At 39.7% G+C, this 20,650-nt stretch overlaps 2 protein-coding genes and 1 long non-coding RNA gene across 4 annotated transcripts; all 3 read right to left on the reverse strand.

Annotated features, from left to right (window-relative positions):
• Positions 1-185: 185 nt before the first annotated feature.
• On the reverse strand, positions 186-9,707 carry LOC103436692 (squamosa promoter-binding-like protein 14). The gene is made up of 12 exons (XM_070823877.1): positions 9,395-9,707; positions 6,159-6,733; positions 5,220-5,838; positions 4,913-5,106; positions 3,997-4,835; positions 3,796-3,870; positions 3,560-3,667; positions 3,358-3,475; positions 2,724-2,859; positions 2,508-2,652; positions 1,827-2,423; positions 186-1,618 (listed from the first exon to the last, which is right to left on the reverse strand). The coding sequence occupies exons 3-12, from the start codon at positions 5,804-5,806 to the stop codon at positions 1,190-1,192; spliced, it is 3,228 nt and encodes a 1,075-aa protein (XP_070679978.1). The 5' UTR covers positions 5,807-5,838; positions 6,159-6,733; positions 9,395-9,707; the 3' UTR covers positions 186-1,189.
• On the reverse strand, positions 9,708-15,749 carry LOC103436667 (uncharacterized). The gene is made up of 8 exons (XM_008375108.4): positions 15,398-15,749; positions 12,751-15,263; positions 12,500-12,658; positions 12,201-12,380; positions 11,726-11,920; positions 11,265-11,363; positions 10,563-11,147; positions 9,708-10,430 (listed from the first exon to the last, which is right to left on the reverse strand). Exons 2-8 carry the CDS (start codon positions 15,220-15,222, stop codon positions 10,071-10,073), a joined length of 4,050 nt encoding a protein of 1,349 aa, XP_008373330.3. The 5' UTR covers positions 15,223-15,263; positions 15,398-15,749; the 3' UTR covers positions 9,708-10,070.
• A 470-nt stretch (positions 15,750-16,219) lies between these two features.
• On the reverse strand, positions 16,220-19,121 carry LOC114825581 (uncharacterized). Of its 2 annotated transcripts, XR_003774309.2 has the most exons (3): positions 18,732-19,102; positions 17,231-17,321; positions 16,220-16,816 (listed from the first exon to the last, which is right to left on the reverse strand). It is a non-coding gene; the product is annotated as an uncharacterized lncRNA (long non-coding RNA). The 2 variants fall into 2 exon arrangements; XR_011581885.1 differs by lacking the exon at positions 17,231-17,321 and having other exon boundaries at positions 18,732-19,121.
• Between the last annotated feature and the right edge of the window lie 1,529 nt (positions 19,122-20,650).

The raw sequence follows: 20,650 nt of genomic DNA on the forward strand, positions 1-20,650 counted from the left end.
GAAATCAAAGGATAAAAAGGGGGAAGGAAATGTAGGTTGACACGTGGCTAGTGTCTGCTCCCCATTTATAATCCAAGTTTAGATATATCTCTCCGTAATTTAGATATAGTTAGCTTAAAGAATCCTACCCTTGGCTCAGTTGAACCCAATTGCAGCAAATTTGGATGCAAAATACGGAATATGGGTGAAGGCAACAAAGAAATGTTTATTGGGGTTTCACGGAATATGGAAAATCATGCACCAAGACAACAGTCCCATGTGAAATGCATAACCTCAAACCCTTGGAGCTCACATTTCCTCAGCCAGTGGCACACACCATCACCGCCGTCAAAATATTTTTATTTCTCAAATCTTCCAACTTAGGAGATCCCTTCCCATCGTGAATTTAGCCATTAGCACATGATTTAGAAACCATATAAATCCCATGTATAAGCTGAGCTCCAACACAAAAGAGACGACATCTTTACCGTTTGTTAAATAATATCTATCTCCGAAATTTACACCCGAAAAATAAAATTATATAAAATCTCGAAAGCAAAAAATACACCACCTGGGAGCTGCCTCTTTTATCTTAAGTAAACTCCAATCAAATTTTCTCATGGGCAGGCTTCTATCTCTCTATGCTAGATAGAAATCCGGAAGGGGAGACCCACATCCACATATATCATTAACATCTAATTTTGGTATAACTGCTTATTTTTTTCATCCACTTTCACTTCTTCCTTGTTTATGGGCCTCCGACACTTTTCCTTCATCCTACTTTCCATGAATACTTTTCCAATCTGCCCATCGCCATGAATCATCGATTCATCCATTCATCTTATCCAACATTATACATGGGTGGGGGTCTCAAGGGTGGAAGAGTTTCTACGTTTAAAGAGGAGAAAGACAGAAAATTCACCTATTTCGCAACGCAAATGAGCAAAAGGAAGAGCATAACCCTAGACTATACACATCTCGGGTCAGTTGGAGATAAACATGCAGTATCTGAATCATCAAATACCTGAGCCTGATTCAGAATCACTTCCTTATGAGGTCCGCCATCACCCCCTAGGCTTCCTCTTGAATGCCGCTAAAGCAAAAATCTTCCCTTTTCCAGAATTGCATCATCCCAATCAAGCTAATCTGGAAAGTGCACGTCGACCCACAGTTTGTTCCTATTTCTTAATCACTACTTATCCTATAAAGATTAAATTGTGCCGTAACCCAAATTCTCCCACTTGAAAGGAGCAACTAAGCCAATATCCGGTAAGCCTCTCAAGAACAAGCAGACACATACACAAACAGCAGCTATGGCAAGCATAGAATGAATGAAGGGACGCTGAAGCAAGCCTTGAGCACCGGGAACCCTCCTAGTGTACTTTGTAGCTGCAATTGCACACTTGGTACATGATCTACTACCTTGTCTGAATTGGGTACTTGTCCTGTGCTCCAGCTCCATACTCATCTGATGTTGATCTCTCTCATTTCCAATTGTGACAGTAATCTGACTATTTCTTCTGTCAGCAAGCTTTCGAGCCACCAAGTTGTTATAAGAGTAATTATTCCTCATCAAAGCATAAGCGTACGGAGACTGCCCATTAGCATCCAAAAGAGACTTCCAGCAGTTCAATCCAATCTAGAGGGAAAGTGTGAAACAAAAGGTTAAAAAAAAAAATATGTCAAAGGTCAAAAAAATATCTGTCAGCATATTTGTAAGACTGGTAATAAGTTTTATAGCATCCATTAAAAAAGCACACCAAAATCTATAAATTGGAATAAGCACAATGTCCAAACTCCAAACAATTTTATAGACGAGTCACGAGCATGCCAAAAAATATTTTTACCTCCAGCGGGTCATTTGTCAAAGCATCAATTATGTCATCTGTACTTGACATACAAGCAGCCAAATGAAGAGGGGTCATGCCACCAGGTCCAGCAAGATTAGGTGGAAAAATATAACGCTTGTCACTGTCACGGTTGGCTGTAGAATAATTAATGAGCAAGTCAACCATCTTCCTGCACCTCCTTTTTACTGCCCGGTTCAGAAGCTGCATGTCTGACAGCATAACCAATCCTCCCGACAGCGCATCACTGTCGAAATTTCTTTCAAATAGTATGTCTAGAAGTGTTTTAACCAAAGCACAACAGTCTTTCTCGACAGTGAATGTGAGTAAAAATTTGAAACGGCTGAGTGTATAATGAGGCTCTTGAAGCATGGAACATATCCTTTTTCTTTGGAAAAGCCATCCAAGCTCATTCAAAAAATGTAGGACTTCATCCCTTGATGTCGGCCGCCCATAATCATGACTTCCAGCTACTGATATTACATCACATACTTTTGCCTCAGCATCAAACACTGACTCAAGGACTTTCAATTCTCTGCAGATTGTAGCATCAGCTATTATCACTGGAAAACTGTTGCCCTTAAAACCATTTTCCACCTGTTCATATTGGCAAACATCAATACAACACAAACTTTTCTACATCAATTTCCAAAACAAACCAATTGTTCCTTAGAGTTTTACCTCTATAAAACAGCGACCAAGAACACCAGGAGATGCATCATGAATTTGGAAACTACCCAAGTTTATCTCATCATACATCGTTCCACGACATGCTGAACCAGTAGCTTCCTTTGACGTGTAACCACCCATATATGTGCAATGAATCCTGCATGACCGGAAACTTCAGAAACAGAGACAAGGAATTCACAGAAGAACACAAAAGCAAATTGTACTAACCTGGTGCCAAGATTATTCAAATTTCTACCCCTTAACAGAAGAGAGGTTTCTTGCCCACCCACGACAGCCAAAGGGGACACAGAGATCAACTCTGGAGAACTACATGATCTCCAAGCTTTGCATGTACGAATTTTTCCTGAAAAATTATGTCACGCAAACAAAATTCAAGAGAAAATTACAAGGCAATATGCCAATGACACACAAGTCATACTTAGAAGCAGCTGAAGAAAAACTTGTTGAAGAAGGGTTATTATCGCATAAGAGCTACTAGAAATAAGTAGAAATCACACTTCAAGAGCTCCAAAAACGTAACAGTTGAAATGATATGGAATTAAAGAATACCACAATACGAGGATAAGTTAATGATGACCAAAAGAATTCTTTCAGCCTAATAAATTGAGAATGAAACGCAAAAAAGTAAAAGAAACTTTCAGAAATTATCTGCTGATATCCTTTTCCAAAACACAAGTGGAAGCACACTGGTAAAAAAAATTTGAAAATATAAAGTGGAAGCACACTGGTAAATTAACAGACAGTAGGATGCTTTTTAAAACAAAAAACACAAGCACCTTATTGAAAATCAATCACAGAGAATATCAGTAACCAAAAGCCACCACTACTGATCAGTACTTACCATCTTTGTGTGATGCTAATTGCCTGCCTGTATTAACTAAAAACCTCCCACTTCTCCAAAAATCAGAATCTGAACTCTGAACCAAAGAACTGACACGCTGAACCAGGTTTTCTTCAAGCTGAAAAAAATACACACATCTTACAAGTAGTCAGCAAAAGTACAATGAAAAGATTGCTGATCAGCACTAAAAAAATTCACTCACTTGCACCCAGGAAGCAGATGGCATTGATACATAAACTGATAGAACGACACAACCAGGCCTTATGTAGCTCTCCATTTCAGATGGACTGCTGGAAAGCCAATTGAATATCTAGAAGAACAGAGCAATAAACATTGTAAGAATCCCCCTCCCCCCAAATAAAGCTGTACAAACTACAATGTTTTCTTGATAATTCATACAAAAGGGAGCGATTAAAACAAGAACCATAAACTCCTAACCTGTGTCCGCAATGTCCCTGGTAAATGACTTGGATCTTTATCAAAGAGCTTAAATAATATCCTTCCAGTGCGATCCTGTCAGAGAACAAAACAATCAATTCAATCCCGCAATCAACATAGACTAATAACATCCAACAGATGAGTACAGACGTGAAATAATCAAAGTACAGAATAAAGCAATAGGTAGTAAGTCAACAGTACCTGCACATCAGAATTTAAACTAGAAGGTGAATGGTCCGAACCAGAAGAAGTATAGCCAGGTTGGTTAGGAAAGTTTTGAATGGAGCTCGCTTCAGCTCCCTTATTTGACCCTCTAAAAAGATCAAAAGGCATGTTACTGCCACAAGTCCAGCTAGTGTCGGGGTTTGCACTGCCCTCTTTGCTTACCAACAACTTCTCGGACTTAACAGTCTCTGCCAAACTCTTCAGTGGAAACAGTGTTTGCACAACAGGAGGGGAAGATGAAGGAGACCTATCTTCAGTGGGATTACTACTGTCAGAAGAGAAATACTTTCTAGAAGAAGCCAGTTTTGGCGGGCTGTCATTCTCAGGTGAGGAGCTAAATAGCTGTAAGGGTAAATTAACTCGAGCTTCTTGAACTTGGCAGTCTGAATCTTCCATGGGAGACTGGTAACTAGTGCTACTTCTCTCTCCCCCGGCTGAATGAATCTCTTGTGGAGGTATCTTGTGCAAATTGGGTTCAGCTGCCTGGTCAGAGCAGGTCAACTTAGTTTTCTCACTGTCACTGCTCTGGCTGCACTTTTGAGATAACTTTGCGTGAGCTTCAGGAGCAGATGTTGCAAGAGTAGCAGATAGTACAGTAAGCAAATCCATGGTTGATGCAGATGCTCTTCCATTCAATTTGTTTTGAAGATCTAAAGAAAGCAGTTCAGAAGCTTTCCTAGTCAAACTTCCAAGATTAGGCAACTTGGCAGCAAGTTCTGCTGGCAAAGGTAACGAATTTATCTTACTAAGAACCCGAAGGAGCTGCTCTCTGTCCAACACTGATGAGCCATTGATATTTCTGACATCATTTTTCCCTACAAATTTTAATGCAGAAATTTAGCACCTGATCACAGGAAATACAAGATCATGAACTCAAGAATAATCTTGTTACCTTGAGGACGAGCTATAGCAGCTAGCAAGTTGATGATATCACTATTTCCAATGATTTTGTTATCCCCATCTCCTGGGAGAGTGAGCCGTGAAGTAACATCCTCTGGTTGGGTTTTTCTTCTTCTCCGGTTATGCCCCGCAAGTCTCCGTCTACAACTCCTCTTCCCCTCATCAAACTCTGAAAGGGGGTGAAACCTGCAACAACAAACAATGATTTTGATATGACTTCAGAGCTAGGAAAATCACTAAAAAGGGAGGGAAATGAAGATGAGAAACCAAAAAACTAATAATTCGTTAAACAAAATGACCTGCTGCACTGCTGGCAGAATCTCTGCATCTGCTTGGCAACAAGGGCTCTGGTGGATTTACTGTGAACCTCACAGACTTTATGTCGGCGATGGTAGTCCTTGGCATTTGACAGATCTTCCTTACAGTTATCAACTTGGCACATAGGGTAGTTGCCATTCCCATTCCCTGGAGATCCAGACCGGACCCTTTTATTGGGCCTGGGCACAGGCTCCTCCACAGAGGTGAAGCCACCGGCGAGATTCAGCTGAAGGCTCTCGTCGTCTTCGTCTTCTGCCGTGTCCTTCACAGGCCCAGAAGCTTCCTCTTTGTTCCTCTGCTCTGTTGTGGAAGTAGAACCCAGATGCATCATCCTGGAGTCCAGCGGCTTGGCAACAAATCTGACAGTGTCCCAGTCCCAAACGCGAGGATTCCAGTCGTTGCCGGGGTTTGCGAAGCGCGGCTGCTGCGAGTGGGGGTGTTGATAATTGGGGCCCTGGTAAGGGAGATCGCGCTTCCTCCCCATGACCGGCGAATCACAAAACCGGCCCGAAAGCGTCCGGTGAATGTAAATTGGAGCAGCAACTTGGCCGCCGGCGTTTTCCATCATAGATTCAAGACAAACCAAAACACACACAAAATCTACGCAAGCACCAAAATTGGATAAAGTCAATTATTTACTGCTTTACAACAAATCGATCAAAACTCAAAAAATAAAAAATAAAAAGATGCAAAAAGCATGAACCTTATTCAAAAGAACAAATCATTTCAAGTCATGTAAGCAAGTTTCACACAAAGCTTGAGTAGTGCGCAAATAATCGTTTTCGAGTTTTTTTTTTTTTTTTAATTTTGTGACTATGGTTTCAGTTGAAAAAGAAATAGGTGTGCGGGTCGGCGAATAAAAAGCGAAAAGATTGCTCGATACACAGCCGGAAACAAAATTTAGTAAAAGAATTGCGTACCTTCACAGAAATCTAGAATCCATCCACATCCACATCCGTTTTACCCAAAAGTCTTCACTTTGTCCGGGGATTAATCCAACCGAAACCAAGCCGGAGTAAACTCCGACGTCCGATCTGAATACTTGAGACTCCGGTAGTCGATGGTCAGAGACAAATCTCACATGTCATCGAATTGACTTACATCAACAGCGAAGAAGGTCTTCTCCCGTAAATCCCAGTTGAAATGAAACGACAGACAGACAGACTGATTCTGCGTCTTCGTCGGCGTCGGCGGCCGCTTCCAATAACAAAACCGAATCTAAAACAAAACCGTTATCAGCAGTTCTGAAACAACGTTTGCAGATCCAACTGATGAAAGCAAACCCTCTCTTCTCTTTCTCTCTCTTAACTTTTCTTTTACTTTTCCTCTCTCTAGACTCCAAGTCGTCCTCACCAGCTTAGGCTTGTAACATCTTTTTTCTTTCTTTCTTTCTGTGAATGGCAACTATCGTAAATTCGAGTGAGATTGGGGTGGTATTGGAGGCGGCTCAAAGCAGCAAACGAAGAATCCAAGACCTTTCCTTGCTTGCTTCCACCTAGACAACACCACTATATTATATTATTATATTATAATATATGTACAAAATAAATTACAATTAGTAAAATAAATGTACTAATGTACCATCACACTGTTGTAGTACTATTTTATCACTTTTTTATAAATTCTGATTTTTTCTCAATAAATTTAATATAATTTTTTCACCAGCAGATGAGGATTGAAGATGATGCTATTTTACCAAACTGCCCTTGAAATTGGGTTTTGCAATTTGCCATTTGGGGGACGTACGGGTAGAGGCATGTGTGAACATCAGATTATAATAATTAGGATTAATATGAACACCTGACAACGTTTGCATTTTTTGGAAGGAAAAAAAGGACAAGGATTACATTTTCTTAATTTAATTCGCCTTTCCCCGCATACGACTTTTAGGGTGCGTTTGGTACGCAGACGGGACGGGACGGGACGGAACGAAGGTGTAATTTTTGAAAAAGAAATGGGGTATATTTGTCTTAAAATGGTAAAACATTGTGTTCCACATACGTGGAACAAACCCGTTCCAGGGGGGAGGTGGAACGCAAAAACACCCAAAATCTGTCCCGTGGAACAGCCCGTTCCACCCATTTTTGGCGCACCAAACGCGGGACGGAACGCCTCGTCCCGTTCCGTCCCGTCCCGTCCCGCGTACCAAACGCACCCTTAATCCTCGTTCCTATTGTCACCTATTTGATTAATTACTCATTTCATTTAGGGTGCGTTTGGTACGTGGGACGGGACGGGACGGAACGGGACGAGGCGTTCCGTTCCGCGTTTGGTGCACCAAAAATGGGTGGAACGGGCTGTTCCACGGGACAGATTTTGGGTGTTTTTGCGTTCCACCTCCCCCCTGGAACGGGTTTGTTCCACGTCTGTGGAACACAATGTTTTACCATTTTAAAACAAATATACCCCATGTCTTTTTCAAAAATTACACCTTCGTTCCGTCCCGTCCCGTACCAAGCGCACCCTTAATTCTACATTTTCAACAATAACAGAGTTAAAAATAGACGCTCCATGTACTTTTCAATATAATTCACATGCTAAAAACATTATCTACTTACTTTTAAACATAAAAAATATCTTAATATACCTCCTTTATTGACCGGAACTATGTACCATACACCCACACAAAATTTGCTAGCTTTCACGTTTCAACCGAGGCCACGTAAATTTTCAACGAAACCCGGCCCCTACTTAATCTCTTCCTGCTTTCGGTAAGCATCTGCCCAATTTGTCATATTTTCGGTAGGTTGTTATGGAAATGGTGCAGTATTTGCTGAAAATGCATAAACTTTGAGCATCCACCTACCAAAATTGAAATGAAGAATCTTGGTCTTGTTAAAGTATTTTCTGTAAATTGAAGTTTACAAATCACTGCAAGATACTTTGTTATCTCAACCAACACATGTGATGAATTTGTTAATTGAGAGGCTGACACTTTGATTGAGATGAATCACAAACTATGCGACTGGGAGTATCGAACACTGATTAAGAGGGACTAGTATGAACGTCTTGTACCACTAGGCCAACTATTGCATATGTTGAGACTTGTTAGCCAATTTAATCCATGCTCCTAGTATTGTACATAGAATAGAATGACGCGGAGACATCTCAAATGCTTGTTAATTTCAAAACACAGCCACATTCGTGTTCAAGAATATACATGTGCATACACAACTTGAGTTGGGTACGAAACCTCTATGTTATATTTTGGGGACGATTCCTTAAAAATGAAAAGACTCTACCCTATCACGATCAAGTATGTAGGCTCATGTGAGTGACATAATTACTTATTAAATCAAAATTCACACGAAAGATGGGACACCCAAATTAAAACCAAATTAAATTGAGTATTGATGAGTCGTTATTATACTATATATTTTACCATTATTTTAATATTAATTTATTAGTTATTTTGGTAAAACTTTGATACTTTGAATTATATTTCTAATATAGAATATTCGACTTCCTCTAGAGCAAAAAATGATCAAACAGATGAATTTTAGAATAATTCTAATTGGAAAACTATGTCAAAATTTCAGATTTTTCTATCAAGTATTAATGGCTGTGACAAATTGAGAACGGCAATTATGGCACCGTCACCGTAGCTGCTAATGTGCTAGCCAGTTGGGCAGTATCCTATCCTACGCATTCTTTGTACTGGAATTTAGTTGTTGAATGGTCCAAAGATTCTGTAGCCGGCCCTTTGCACAGTGACGCGTGGCAGGAAACCAGCTGTATCCTCCTCTACTCATCTATGTACTATGCATCTGGTCCGGTCTGCTTGGGTTGGGGACCCGTCCGTTCCAACCACATCCCTAATTATTTTTCGTTTTTCTTTCTATAACTTTACATTCATACGTCGAGAGAGGGAAACAGCTGTTTTCCTTTTCTATAACCTGAGCCTCCTCGTCACATGGTGACTCTATTCATTCAACACATAAAGTGTACAAATGCAACTCAGCAAGCACCAACTTGACAAGTTACATATATATTGTCACTGTGGTATCCCATGACACTAATACAACAATCACGCCTAAAATATTCTCTCATGTAATCAAGAATTAGTTTTAGTAGAATCCATTACCATCGAGCCGATGTTTACATAATAAATTTGAGGATATGAGAAAAATATTTCACGATGTAAAGAGAAACTTACAAATGTTATGTTATTCGCACTTGATGCCCCAGGGATGCCACGATTGCGGTGACGTAAGCTCTCAGGTGGTTGAGAATCTCTCGCCATGTAAATGGACTTGCACTGTTAAGTCAAAGAAAAGAAAACTTGTATTCTATTGAATCACTTCCCTTTTGTTTTAAACTGGACTCGAAAAGAGTCGAGCTAATAAACTGAATCGAGTACGCAAAACACCAGACCCACGTTAACATCATTTTCACGTAACCAGTACACATTACACAATTCAAATTAAATGCAATTCGTGGTCGGGCAGCTCAAAGGGAGGGACAGAAACTTACTAAAAAAAATTTGATCTTTATTAACATAACTCACCACAAGCAAAGCAAGCAACAAGCAACATACATGATGGTAGAAAAGCATCAGAAAAAGCAGCAGCAGCAGCAGCTGCATCTTTGGTTCTTTTTTTTTTTTCCCCCTCTTTTGTTCTTCACGCTTATATTAATAATAATAATAATTAAAGAAACCAATCTATAACTGGTGTGAAAGAAAACTGCAAACTAAAAGGAAAATAATAAATCACCATACGCGCACAAAAGAATTGCCTATATATATAATATATATGTATATAATAATATTATTATTATGGGAATGCCCTTGCAAACTCTGTTAATTTACCTAGTTTAATAACTGCATGTATTCAGAAAAACTTTTCCAGCGTAGCTTTAAAATAGGAGCTGCCTCCATTGCCCAGCAAAAACAAGGCAAAGATGAGCACAATTGCCGCTACAGCCCACATCCAAGGCTGCATCCTTCTCTTACTGCGGTTGCGAAGAGGCAGAGGCATGGATTTTACCTTGGTTTGCTTTGTCAACTGCGATGATTTCTGAGACCTCTTTGTTACTGTCACCGGTTTCTCTCTAGTTTCAGGCTCCTTAGGAATTTCAGTTGGTGCCTCTGAGCTTGGTTCTGAAGCACATTCTACTTCACTAATATCATTTGTAGCCTTTGTTGTAGTCGCCATCTTTCTTTCCTTCTTCCTATTCCTCTTCTCCCTTTCCTGCACAAGATACAAGCCATCGCACGATCGATGCACAGAAGAAAAGAATATTGCATCACATGGGAACTCTCTATATCTAGAATGCTACTAGACTTTCGTGGAATTGTAAAGTTAAGGGTGATGAAATTTTACCTTCTCTTTCTCCTCCGCTTCCTTCTGTGCTCTTATGGCAGCTCTGGCTTGGGCCTTCTCCGCTGTTCTTTTTTTCCTCTCCTGTGCTTCCTTAGCTTTGGCCTTCTCCTCCAGTCTACGCTGCTCTCTCAACCTAGCTTCTGCTTCTTCCTTTCTCAATTCTTCTGTCTTTCTGGCCAACTCTTCTTCCTCCTTTGTTAATTTAGGGACTTCTACCTTTTCCTCTTCAAAATTGTCTCTTTCAGAAGCAGTTTCTGGGATAATTTCTGAGGAAGCGGATTTCACAGGCTTCTTCATTTTAGCTATCTCATTTTTCTGTTGAACAACCTTCATTGAAGATATGTCATCTGGTTGTTCAGCCTCCTCAGGGGCAACTTGCTTTGGTTGTTCAGGAGTGGAAACCACTGTTGCCAAATTATTCTTGGTTGCTCTTACGATATCAGGTATTACAGGGGGCTCCTCATCAGGACCAAGAGAGCGCCCATCTGAGGTTCTCAACCTCCTTAATGTACTCCTGTTGTTACATCTCAAGTATTCTTTCCGGAAATCATCATTATTATTCCAGAGTTCCATAACTGTTTCCACCTAATTAATTGAATTTCAGCCAATTCACACATAAGCTATTGTTCCAGATTCTTCAACAAAAAAAGGTAGGGGGAAACACGCAATAACAACAACAACAACAGGGCTTCATAAGCTAACCTGATTGATACACAAACGTTGTAATTGTTCCCTATCTCCGCTCAGTGCCAGATTATTAGCAGCCTTCGCATCATCCTTGTACCTCCAAAAGTATTTGTTCTGCAGGAATAAGAGGGTTAATATCTCTTTTCTAAATTTGCAACAACATATCACAAGATAAAAGCATGTATAACAAAACGAAAGCATAAACCTTCTAAGTATTTGATTTATCAATGGGAGAGCAATAAACCTTCAAAGTGTTTGATTTATCAATGGGAGAAACATGTTATGAGCAAACTTAAACGTAAGAAGGCTGAAAACTTTAAGTCAATGTTAGGCGAAACCTTAAACATACATCTTTTTAATGGTGACATAATTAGCATCAGAAATGCTCAATAGCGTATTTGTATGTGCATGTGTACACTGCAAAGAGAGGATAATCCTAACAGTAATAACGTTTTTCATCGACAGAATGCAAATACCTTTTCATATTGTTTTTTCCTCAAACCCTGTAAATGTGCATATGCTTCTTGACGAATGTCATCTGCAGCTCTAAACTGATAAAGTATTTCGTTCAGCATATTATTTTCTTCATTAAATTTCTTCTTAGCAACTTGAGTGACTGCCTCTGCTTTGAGAAGATTTTCTCTGAGTAGATCCATTTCCTTCCTCAGAACCTGTAATAATGGAAGATCGTATAAATACCTTAATAGCTCACTAATGCTACGAGATAATAACAAGAGGTTGTCTAACTCTGACAGTATTAAACACTCACTAATCTCGATTCTGGGCAAAAGAAAAGTATACTACAACTTGAGTGTGATTTAGGTGTTTATATTTGAAATAGATCTCAGCATAAGACTTCCATATGAACTGTATAACATAGCACGTCTTCCATAGGACCCAGACCGGTTAACTAATAAATAGAAAATGACAAGTACAATTGAAAAATACTACCTTTGAGCTCTGTTCAACATGGTCTTTCTGGTCTAAAGCTTCTTGAACTTCATCCTGCTTACCCAGGCTAGAAGAGAGCTGTTCACGAAGTTGCTTCAGTTGCTTAATTTCTCGAATAAATTGCTTTTCTTCCTTCAAAGGCAAGGTCTCATGCTCCATACTGTGTTCCATATTGCGTATCTACTCATGAAACAAATTTGAAGGACGCAGACATTCATGAATATACAAACATATTCAAATAGTGACATAAATATATGGTAGTAATTCATAGTACTGAGGAAAGACAAGTGATAACTTACTTTATAATCCAAATCCTCAATAGAGATTGCATTCTTCACTTTGTTAATCATTAATTGAACAGAATCCATTTCCTTGCGCTTGGCCTTAAACAGGTCTCGTGCAGCTCTCTCTTCAGATCTGGCAGCTTCAAATTTATCGAAATACTCCTTACAAGTAGCCTAGCCATAAAAGAACCCCAACAGTTAATGTGGCAAGATATAAAATACTACAAACAAAATATAGTCGAAGCCATTTGCAAAAGATTTCTTACCCTTTTCATTTGGATTTTGGAACGAATAGCATCCCGGCTTTTAGTTTTTTCTTCAACATGTAACTGAGCCTGTTTAATCTCTTCTTTTAAATTTTCATCATCATATCTTGGAATCCTTATCAAGAAGTAGAACGGCCTTTTTTCTACCTCAGCACCCTTATTCTGCCCTTCCACAGCATCAGCAGTGGAAACTTCCCCAGAAGAAGCTGAGGGTTCAGATCCAAGAATTCCGCCAGTGCGCTCCACTTCTTGATGTGTTGAATTAACATCACTTTCAATTTTAACATCATCCAGGTTGCTAGTTAGCGGCCTTCCATTCTCCACAAAAGTGCCATTCTCAACAAAAGAGTCATTCAGAATTGTGGATTCAGATGTGTTGACTTCATCATCGGGGATAGCTCTGCTTGTCAGAGCAGATGTACTCTGAACTTCAGACGCTAGCTTTTCATCAATATCTGGCTTAGCAGGATAGCTAGCTTCATTTGCATTGTTGTCAGAAACAGATAAAGGAGGGCTGGCAACACATTCAACCTCCAAATTTGACAAACCAGCATCTACATCAACAGAATCATGGCTGGTCTTGGGATCTGATATTGCACCATCTGCTGTGAAACTTGACAGAGTATCATCTTCATTGGGAACACTCTCCAATTCTATTTCTGATTTTGAATTGTGTTCTGATATCGTGTCATTAGGTGTGAAACTTGACAGGGTTTCATCTAGAATGAGCACACTTTCAGATTCAACTTCTGATTTTGAAATGGGTTCTTCTGATATTGCATCATTTGGTGGGAAATTTGACAAAGTATCATCTGCAACGAGCAGACACTCAGATTCAACTTCTGAGTTTGATTTGGTTTCTTCCGATATTGCACCATTCGGTGGGAAACTTGAGGTATCATCCACAACTGGCTGACTCTCAGATTCAACTTCTGCTTTTGAAATGGGTTCTTCTGATATTGCATCATTGGTTGGGAGACTTGGCAGATTATCATCTACAACGAGCACACTTTCAGATTCAACTTCAGATTTTGAATTTGGTTCTTCTGATACTGCATCATTTGGTGGGAAACTTGGTGGAGTATCATCCACAAGGGGCGCACTTTCATATTCAACTCCTGCTTTTGAATTGGATTCTTCTGACATTTCATCATTGGGTGGGAAACTTGGCAGAGTATCATCTACAACAGGTGCACTTTCTGATTCAACTTCTGATTTTGAAGTGGGTTCCTCTGATCTTGCATCATTTGGTGGGAAACTTGACAGAGTATCATCGACAACTAGGGCTCTCTCAGATTCAACTTCTGATTTTGGATGGGGTTCTTTTGATATAGTATCATTAGGTGGGAAACTTGACAGAGTATCATCTACAACGGGCCCAATCTCCAATTCAATTTCTGATTTTGAATTGGGTTCTGATATTGCATCATTAGGTGGGGAACTTGACTGTGTATCATCTATAACGGGTCCCCTCTCAGCTTCAATTTCTGAGTCTGAATGCACAAGGGGGCAAGGATTGGGGACTTCACTACTCTTCTCAGTTAACTTTACAGCATCAAGCTCTGGACTCACGTCATCAACAGCGCAAGTTGAAACATCTTCCGTAGGTGGAGAAACCCCATTCTCAGCCTTTTGATCTCCTATTATATCATTATCAGCAACAGTTGAAAAGCTTTCACCATTTTCAACAGCTACTTTCTCCAAACTATCAGCATTTTCACACGATCCATTATTCTCTTCAGGTGCATCAACCGAGTCATTTGTAACTAGAGGCACATGAGCATTCGGCAAGCCATCTCCACTACTTTGATCAGAGGCACAGCCGTTGACAACTTGAGTAGCTGGCTTCGTCGCATCCTGGAGATAGTCATCTTCAAAAATTACTGTGGCAGACGAGGCGTGGCCATCTTCAGAAGATCCATTCTGTTCATGAGCATGACAAGCAGGCAAGCCGTCTGCAGTAGCTTCCTTGGACACGGGATCACCCACAACTTGGTCATCCAACGACAGGGTTGGGGTTGGCATTGAATCATGCCCCCTCTCTTGGCCTAGATCCCTCGAAGCATCTTTCACGGGCACCTCGTCGGCTACTTCTGGATCCTTATCAGTCTCTGCTCCGTCAGAGACCACCACCTCCCCGTCATTGAGATGTGGGGCTTGTGCGGCAGCCTTGTTGAGGAAATGAGATTGGGAATTGTCCTTTTGAGCCTCCGAGTGAAGAACAACACTGCCATTGTTCTGAACAACGCTTCTGTTTGGATCAGACTCGACAGGGTCTTGGGAAACAATGGCATCACTCCCGGTCACAAAGACATAAGAGCCGTCAGTGTCGGTGTCGTCCTTAGAAAAACCGTTGTCGCTCTGATTCCCATTCCCATTCCCATTCCCATTCCCAACATTGACATTGACAACCTCGCCTTTGGACACCTCTGATTCACAGGCATCAAGGTGCACATCCACGCCGGCCGTCATTGCAATCCGAAACAAAATCCAACAACTACAGCAATACCGATCTAATTCACAGACGAAGTTGGAAAAATTAAAAGTTAAAAGCGAGTGAATTCAGTGTTTGGAGTGAATTAACATTAGAAAAGGAAAGTTAAAGCAGTGCGAGATCTAACGTTAGGAGATGAGAAATTGGACTTACCGGTGCAGATCGAACAAGCGGGTGTGAACGCAGCAGTCAAACGGAGCAGAGGAGAACAGATCGAGAGGTAGATCAGCCAACCGACATCAAATGCAGGGGATTATGCAATGTATAAGGGCGTGTTTGTGTATAAGGGCGTGTTTGTGTACAAGTAAAATAAATCTACAGCCTATATATATAGGTAGAGACGAGATAGAGAGAGAGAGAGAGAGGAAGGAAGCGGCAGAGCACAGCTGGCGAAAGGAAGAAGAGGAGAGAGTTTGTTTTCTGTTACAACTTGTAGTAGAGGTACAGGAGACTCGACTCTCTCTCTCTCGACCAATACATTCTTCACTAATACAAATATTAATATAATTCTTTTTCCCTACGCGCTTCTTTGTCTTTGTATCCGATTTAGACTTTTTCTTAATTATTATTTATAATTAATTTAAAGAGAAATATCTCCATCTCGTTTTCCCCTTTTTCTTCACATACTTCTGTGTATATCACTGTCTGCTTTCTATGTTGATGTTGATTCAATTAATTTCTCCATTCATATATCAGCAAATTTCATTACAAACATCTAAAAATAAAATTAATCACTTTGTTTTTATAAATATAATTAGGTTGGGCTATTGAAAAAATAAAGAAATTACAACTATTTTTTTGGTTAATAAAAAATTATTATGTGTTTCATAATCTTTTGGTAGAGGTAACTCTTAAATTTAAGATATATATATATCTTTATGTTGTACGCATAATTTACTGAACAATTATGGAGGCCAGAGAGAGAGGGAAGGTGCGGCATAGAGAGAAAATGAGATAGATGTGTAATTGTGGGTGTGTTCTATTCAACCTCATTGTGCCTTTATTTATAGTAGTAGGGAAGGTTAATTCCTTACCCTTTAGTATTACAACATTTAATAGGTAATCTACTCCTAATAGGAATATAAGAGATAGTTCATGATATACTAGGATTTACACAATCACATTCCTAATCTAATAGGACTGCAATTGTCACGTCTTGATCCCAGGTGAGAGGTCCCCAGGCTACTAATAATGGACGAGTGATATGACACCACTCGTAAGCTTCACTTGTCAACATATACGCTGCAAGATCAACCTGCTCTTCGGATGAGCAACGTAATACAGTGAAAATTCTGGCGATCTGATTGATCCAAGACTCCGTCGCCTACGGATCAGTACTACCATCGAAAGAAGGTGGCTTATGGGTACGGAACTCCCCGTACAAAGACTTCTCCCTACCAGGAGTTGCACGAACGTGTGCCTGCATCAACTGTGTTAAATCTTCGATGGCCCGAAAAGCTCCATCGGGTCCATCATAATCATGGCTAGCCTCCTGACCAAAACCAAGAGTGCCCTCGTCGGGAACATCATCCCCAAACTGCTGAGTAGTACCGTGTGGGGTCGTCATAATGTCTGATACAAGAAGAATTCAACATAAGCATATAATCAACATTTGAGAGACGAATTCACGAACCTAGTCAAGGTTCACTACCCAACCTTCCCAAGGCTTCCTCACTCTAAGGTTAAGGTATGAAACCCTGAATCTAAGCTCTGATACTACAAAAATTGTCACGTCCCGATCCCAACATACGTCGAAAATCAACACATGACAAAGAAAATAATGTTCGTTGAATACGGTATAAGATACGGAATGAAATACTTTAACTGATAACCCAAAATAATGTGAAAGTGGCTAAGTTCTCCACAAAATATTTACAAATATGTACATCCCAAAAAGAAGCATAATCTTTGCTTTACTAAGAACAAGTATGAGGTGCTCAAAAGAAAGTCCCAAAAGATAAAGTACAAAAGTGAAACAAGGGTAACCTAACGCTCCAAGTCTCTGATAACTGCACTGCTACCCCCACCTACAAACTTCTCGGAGTTTACTCAAACCTGTCACCTATACGATCAGTGCCTACACCATCAGAATAGTGCACCAGGCAAACAACAACCTAGATAAGTTGCGAAGCTTAGGAGAGTGACAATAATATCAAGTATGTGATAATAATGCTAATGCCAACCATCAAACACAGTTTACATATCTTGAATATAAATAATTCATAAGAAATCAATACCAACTTTTGCAAACCCCGAATGAGTCACCCAGACATCCAACGGTTCGTCTGAAACCAATCACAACATCTCACAACCATCTTCTCATACAACACAATGAAAAGTAGAGTTAGAGCGACACAGTTTGGCCGAAGCCTACACCTTTGAAGTCATCACAATTCAAATTCCATAAATCCCAAGGTAAGTACAATCTCGGACCACCACTCAACGGAATCGTGAAATAGAAGGGATTCCAGACCATCTCTCAACGAAATCCAAGTGGATACAATTCCGGACCCTCACTCAACGGAATCGCTAAATACAATACGTAACAATAGCTAAATGAAACCCAATACAGATACGATTCCAGAACATCACTCAACAGAATCGTGGAATAGAAGGAATTCCGGACCATCACTCAATGGAATCGCAGAAGACCAACAATCAGAATGTACGACGACTCAAAGAAATGAGACAAGCACATGCTACTTAATTTACAAAAACTCAACAAAGGGAGATTAGGCACAATTACTAAATTTAGAACCAATCACTGAAGCGGAAGGTGAAACAATATCAAAGCAACAAATCCCTATCATAATGGTTAACGGTCATTACTAGTCCTCACATTAATCTCAACATGCCAATCATACAAATCAAACCACATTTCCAATATACATGCCACACCCTATTTCATAAACATAAATTGATGTCGAAGTATTGGAATAACAATTTAATAGAACATATTCATAAAACCAATTCATATCCATACAGGATCATAATTATGACAACCTGGTAATTATCAATATCATATATATTAAAGTCACTCACCTGGAGTTCGTGCTAATGTACCCTAGCACGATGGTCAAGGCATAACGAAGCACAAGTCCACGTTTAGATTTCCTTCGATAATTCACATAATCAAAAATTTTCATATGTCTCCCACAACAACATTTAATGAGGAGTCGAACCGTCGTTCTAATGTAGGGTCCATGATCTTACGTCATTTGCTTCGTAAAATCCAATCACTAGATTTTTACTTATAAGTCCCTAAGGTCCTTAAACAATATCTACAATAGCATATTAAAATCTTGTCTCAATTCAATGATAAGATTGTCAATTGTTAGAATAATCAAGTGGCAAACCTTATCGATAAAATATACAATCAACAGCATTTTCATAAATCGAATGTCACATATTGGAAAATTCGACTTTTTCCAAAAATTCTCAAATTTTACAAGAATGAAGATTTCAACAAGTAAAGTAAACTTTATACCTGTGGCCGAGTCCAATTTGGCCAGGAAGGCCTTCAAATTGGCTCGCACCCAACGAAACCCTAAGGTGGGTGTTCTTCAATTCGGCTTCCTTGGTGTTTCAATGCCCCAACCACCAATTGGGTCTTATTCTTGGGTCCAAGGGAAGTTGATTAAGGGTGATGGTGAATGGTGATACTCTCCGGAATGACAATTCGTCGTCGAGAACCCTCGGGTTCTCCTATGGAGTTCTACGTGAAATAGACCTTAAAAACCCTTAATTTTTTGTAGAGAGGGAATGAGGAAGGTAGTTGAGCAAATTGCAGGTGAAGAAGATAGGAAAAATCAGAAGAGAAATGGTAGGAATTGGCCTAAAATTGGCCGGTTCGAAAATAAAAAGGGTTGATGGTGTACACAAGTTCACCAAATGGGAAAAGAAAATGTCAACCTCCCTTCTTCCTATTGGTCCTTTCTCATCCTTTAAAAAAATCTGATGTGTCCCATTTTTAGGCTGCTAACTAATCTTTTTCCACCACCTAAAATGCCCAATTCCACTTATAGTAACTGGTCCATTAATCGAAAAAAAAGTTTGGGCTTTTTACCCATAAGTGGAAATTAAAATAATTCCCACAATCTATATTTTCACCACTTCAAATGTCTGTAACTATACCATTATAATTCAAACTCGCAAACGGCTTTCGCCTATGCGTTCGTGGGTTCAAGATTTATTTAAAAACACTAGTTGTAACTTCAAAATGTCAACGAAAGATAAAGATTGATTATGAAACTTCCAACTTGATAACTAATCAATTACTAAACTTATAATTAGTGTAATTAAAATTAACTAATAAAAATAACGCAATCGCGAAATACGAATTTAAATTACGAAATACGTAATAAATGGTGAAATTCCAAGGATGGAATTTCACAACAACACTCCCCCTTGAGTGTGTAAATACTCAAGTAAATGACACATCAGATCTTCAGTGATGAAGTCGTCGGCACAATGAGTGAATGTGAGTCTCAAATCAACAGAAGAATACATAAAAAGTAAAACTCACAAAACATCGCTGCGGTAAAACCCAAGGTGGGAGAAAAAACCCATAGACTAAAGAGAAAAGTAAGAAGTTGCATTAAGTCAAAATTATACGTCTTTTGGACGTAAGTAGAATAGCTCACAAAGGTATGATCAACCCAGGATGGGTACCTCGTTAAACCTAGTTAGGTAGCAAAAACCTAGTGGGAAAAATACTCATAATCGTAGGGAAAAAGAATACATTAAGATCAAGTGAGAATACTTCTGGATACTCCCCCTGAGTTTGACATAACTTCCAAATGAGAACTACAAGCATTGCTTATGAATAGTTAGGCATACTAATTCCTTAGACAAGTTTCTGGAAGGTTGACTTCGGCAGTGACGTCGTGTAGAGATCGGCAAGGTTGTCTGGGATCGACTTGCATGACTTCAATCTCCTGATGCTTTGCTGATGTAGATGTGGACGCAATATGTCTTGGTGTTGACTTCGTTGATGTATCATGGCTTGGTCGGGTTGATACATGTGGCATAATCTTCATGGATCGTCGTTGGCACTCAACGATGGATGAAAACACAACAAGTACTTCGAATATGCTCAACAATAACTCCTAACCATGTCTCACTTGTGGCATAATGAAGTAAGGTGAGTCTTGGAACGATTCGAAGATTTCGCAACTAAGGTCATATCATGGACCTCCAAGATATTGCGATATTCCTAACGGTAAAGACATAACCATTTGGGGATTTTTCCTTATGTGGGTTTAATAAGTAACCTGAGTTAGCATAACAAACAAGGAAAACATCATTTCGAGGATCAGGGGGGTTGGATCCGTTAAGATGTGTTGGGATTTACCCGTGTAGTAACTTCAGGGTACGTCTTTAATACCAATTCAGTGGTTACGTGTA

The sequence above is a fragment of the Malus domestica genome, chromosome 06, assembly GCF_042453785.1.
Source record: "Malus domestica chromosome 06, GDT2T_hap1".
NCBI lineage: Eukaryota > Viridiplantae > Streptophyta > Magnoliopsida > Rosales > Rosaceae > Malus > Malus domestica.

Bases quoted from the DNA above. Each gene is read 5' to 3' on its own strand.
- LOC103436692 (XM_070823877.1), bottom strand. From the start codon at position 5,806: ATGATGGAAAACGCCGGCGGCCAAGTTGCTGCTCCAATTTACATTCAC. The intron at 4,836-4,912 runs GTAACAAGATTA...TAAAATTTGTAG, and splicing joins TGCTATAGCTCGTCCTCAAG to GGAAAAATGATGTCAGAAAT. The intron at 2,653-2,723 runs GTTAGTACAATT...CCGGTCATGCAG, and splicing joins TTGAATAATCTTGGCACCAG to GATTCATTGCACATATATGG.
- LOC103436667 (XM_008375108.4), bottom strand. From the start codon at position 15,222: ATGACGGCCGGCGTGGATGTGCACCTTGATGCCTGTGAATCAGAGGTG. The intron at 12,381-12,499 runs GTAAGTTATCAC...TTTCATGAGTAG, and splicing joins TTGAGGATTTGGATTATAAA to ATACGCAATATGGAACACAG. The intron at 10,431-10,562 runs GTAAAATTTCAT...TATCTTGTGCAG, and splicing joins AAGCGGAGGAGAAAGAGAAG to GAAAGGGAGAAGAGGAATAG.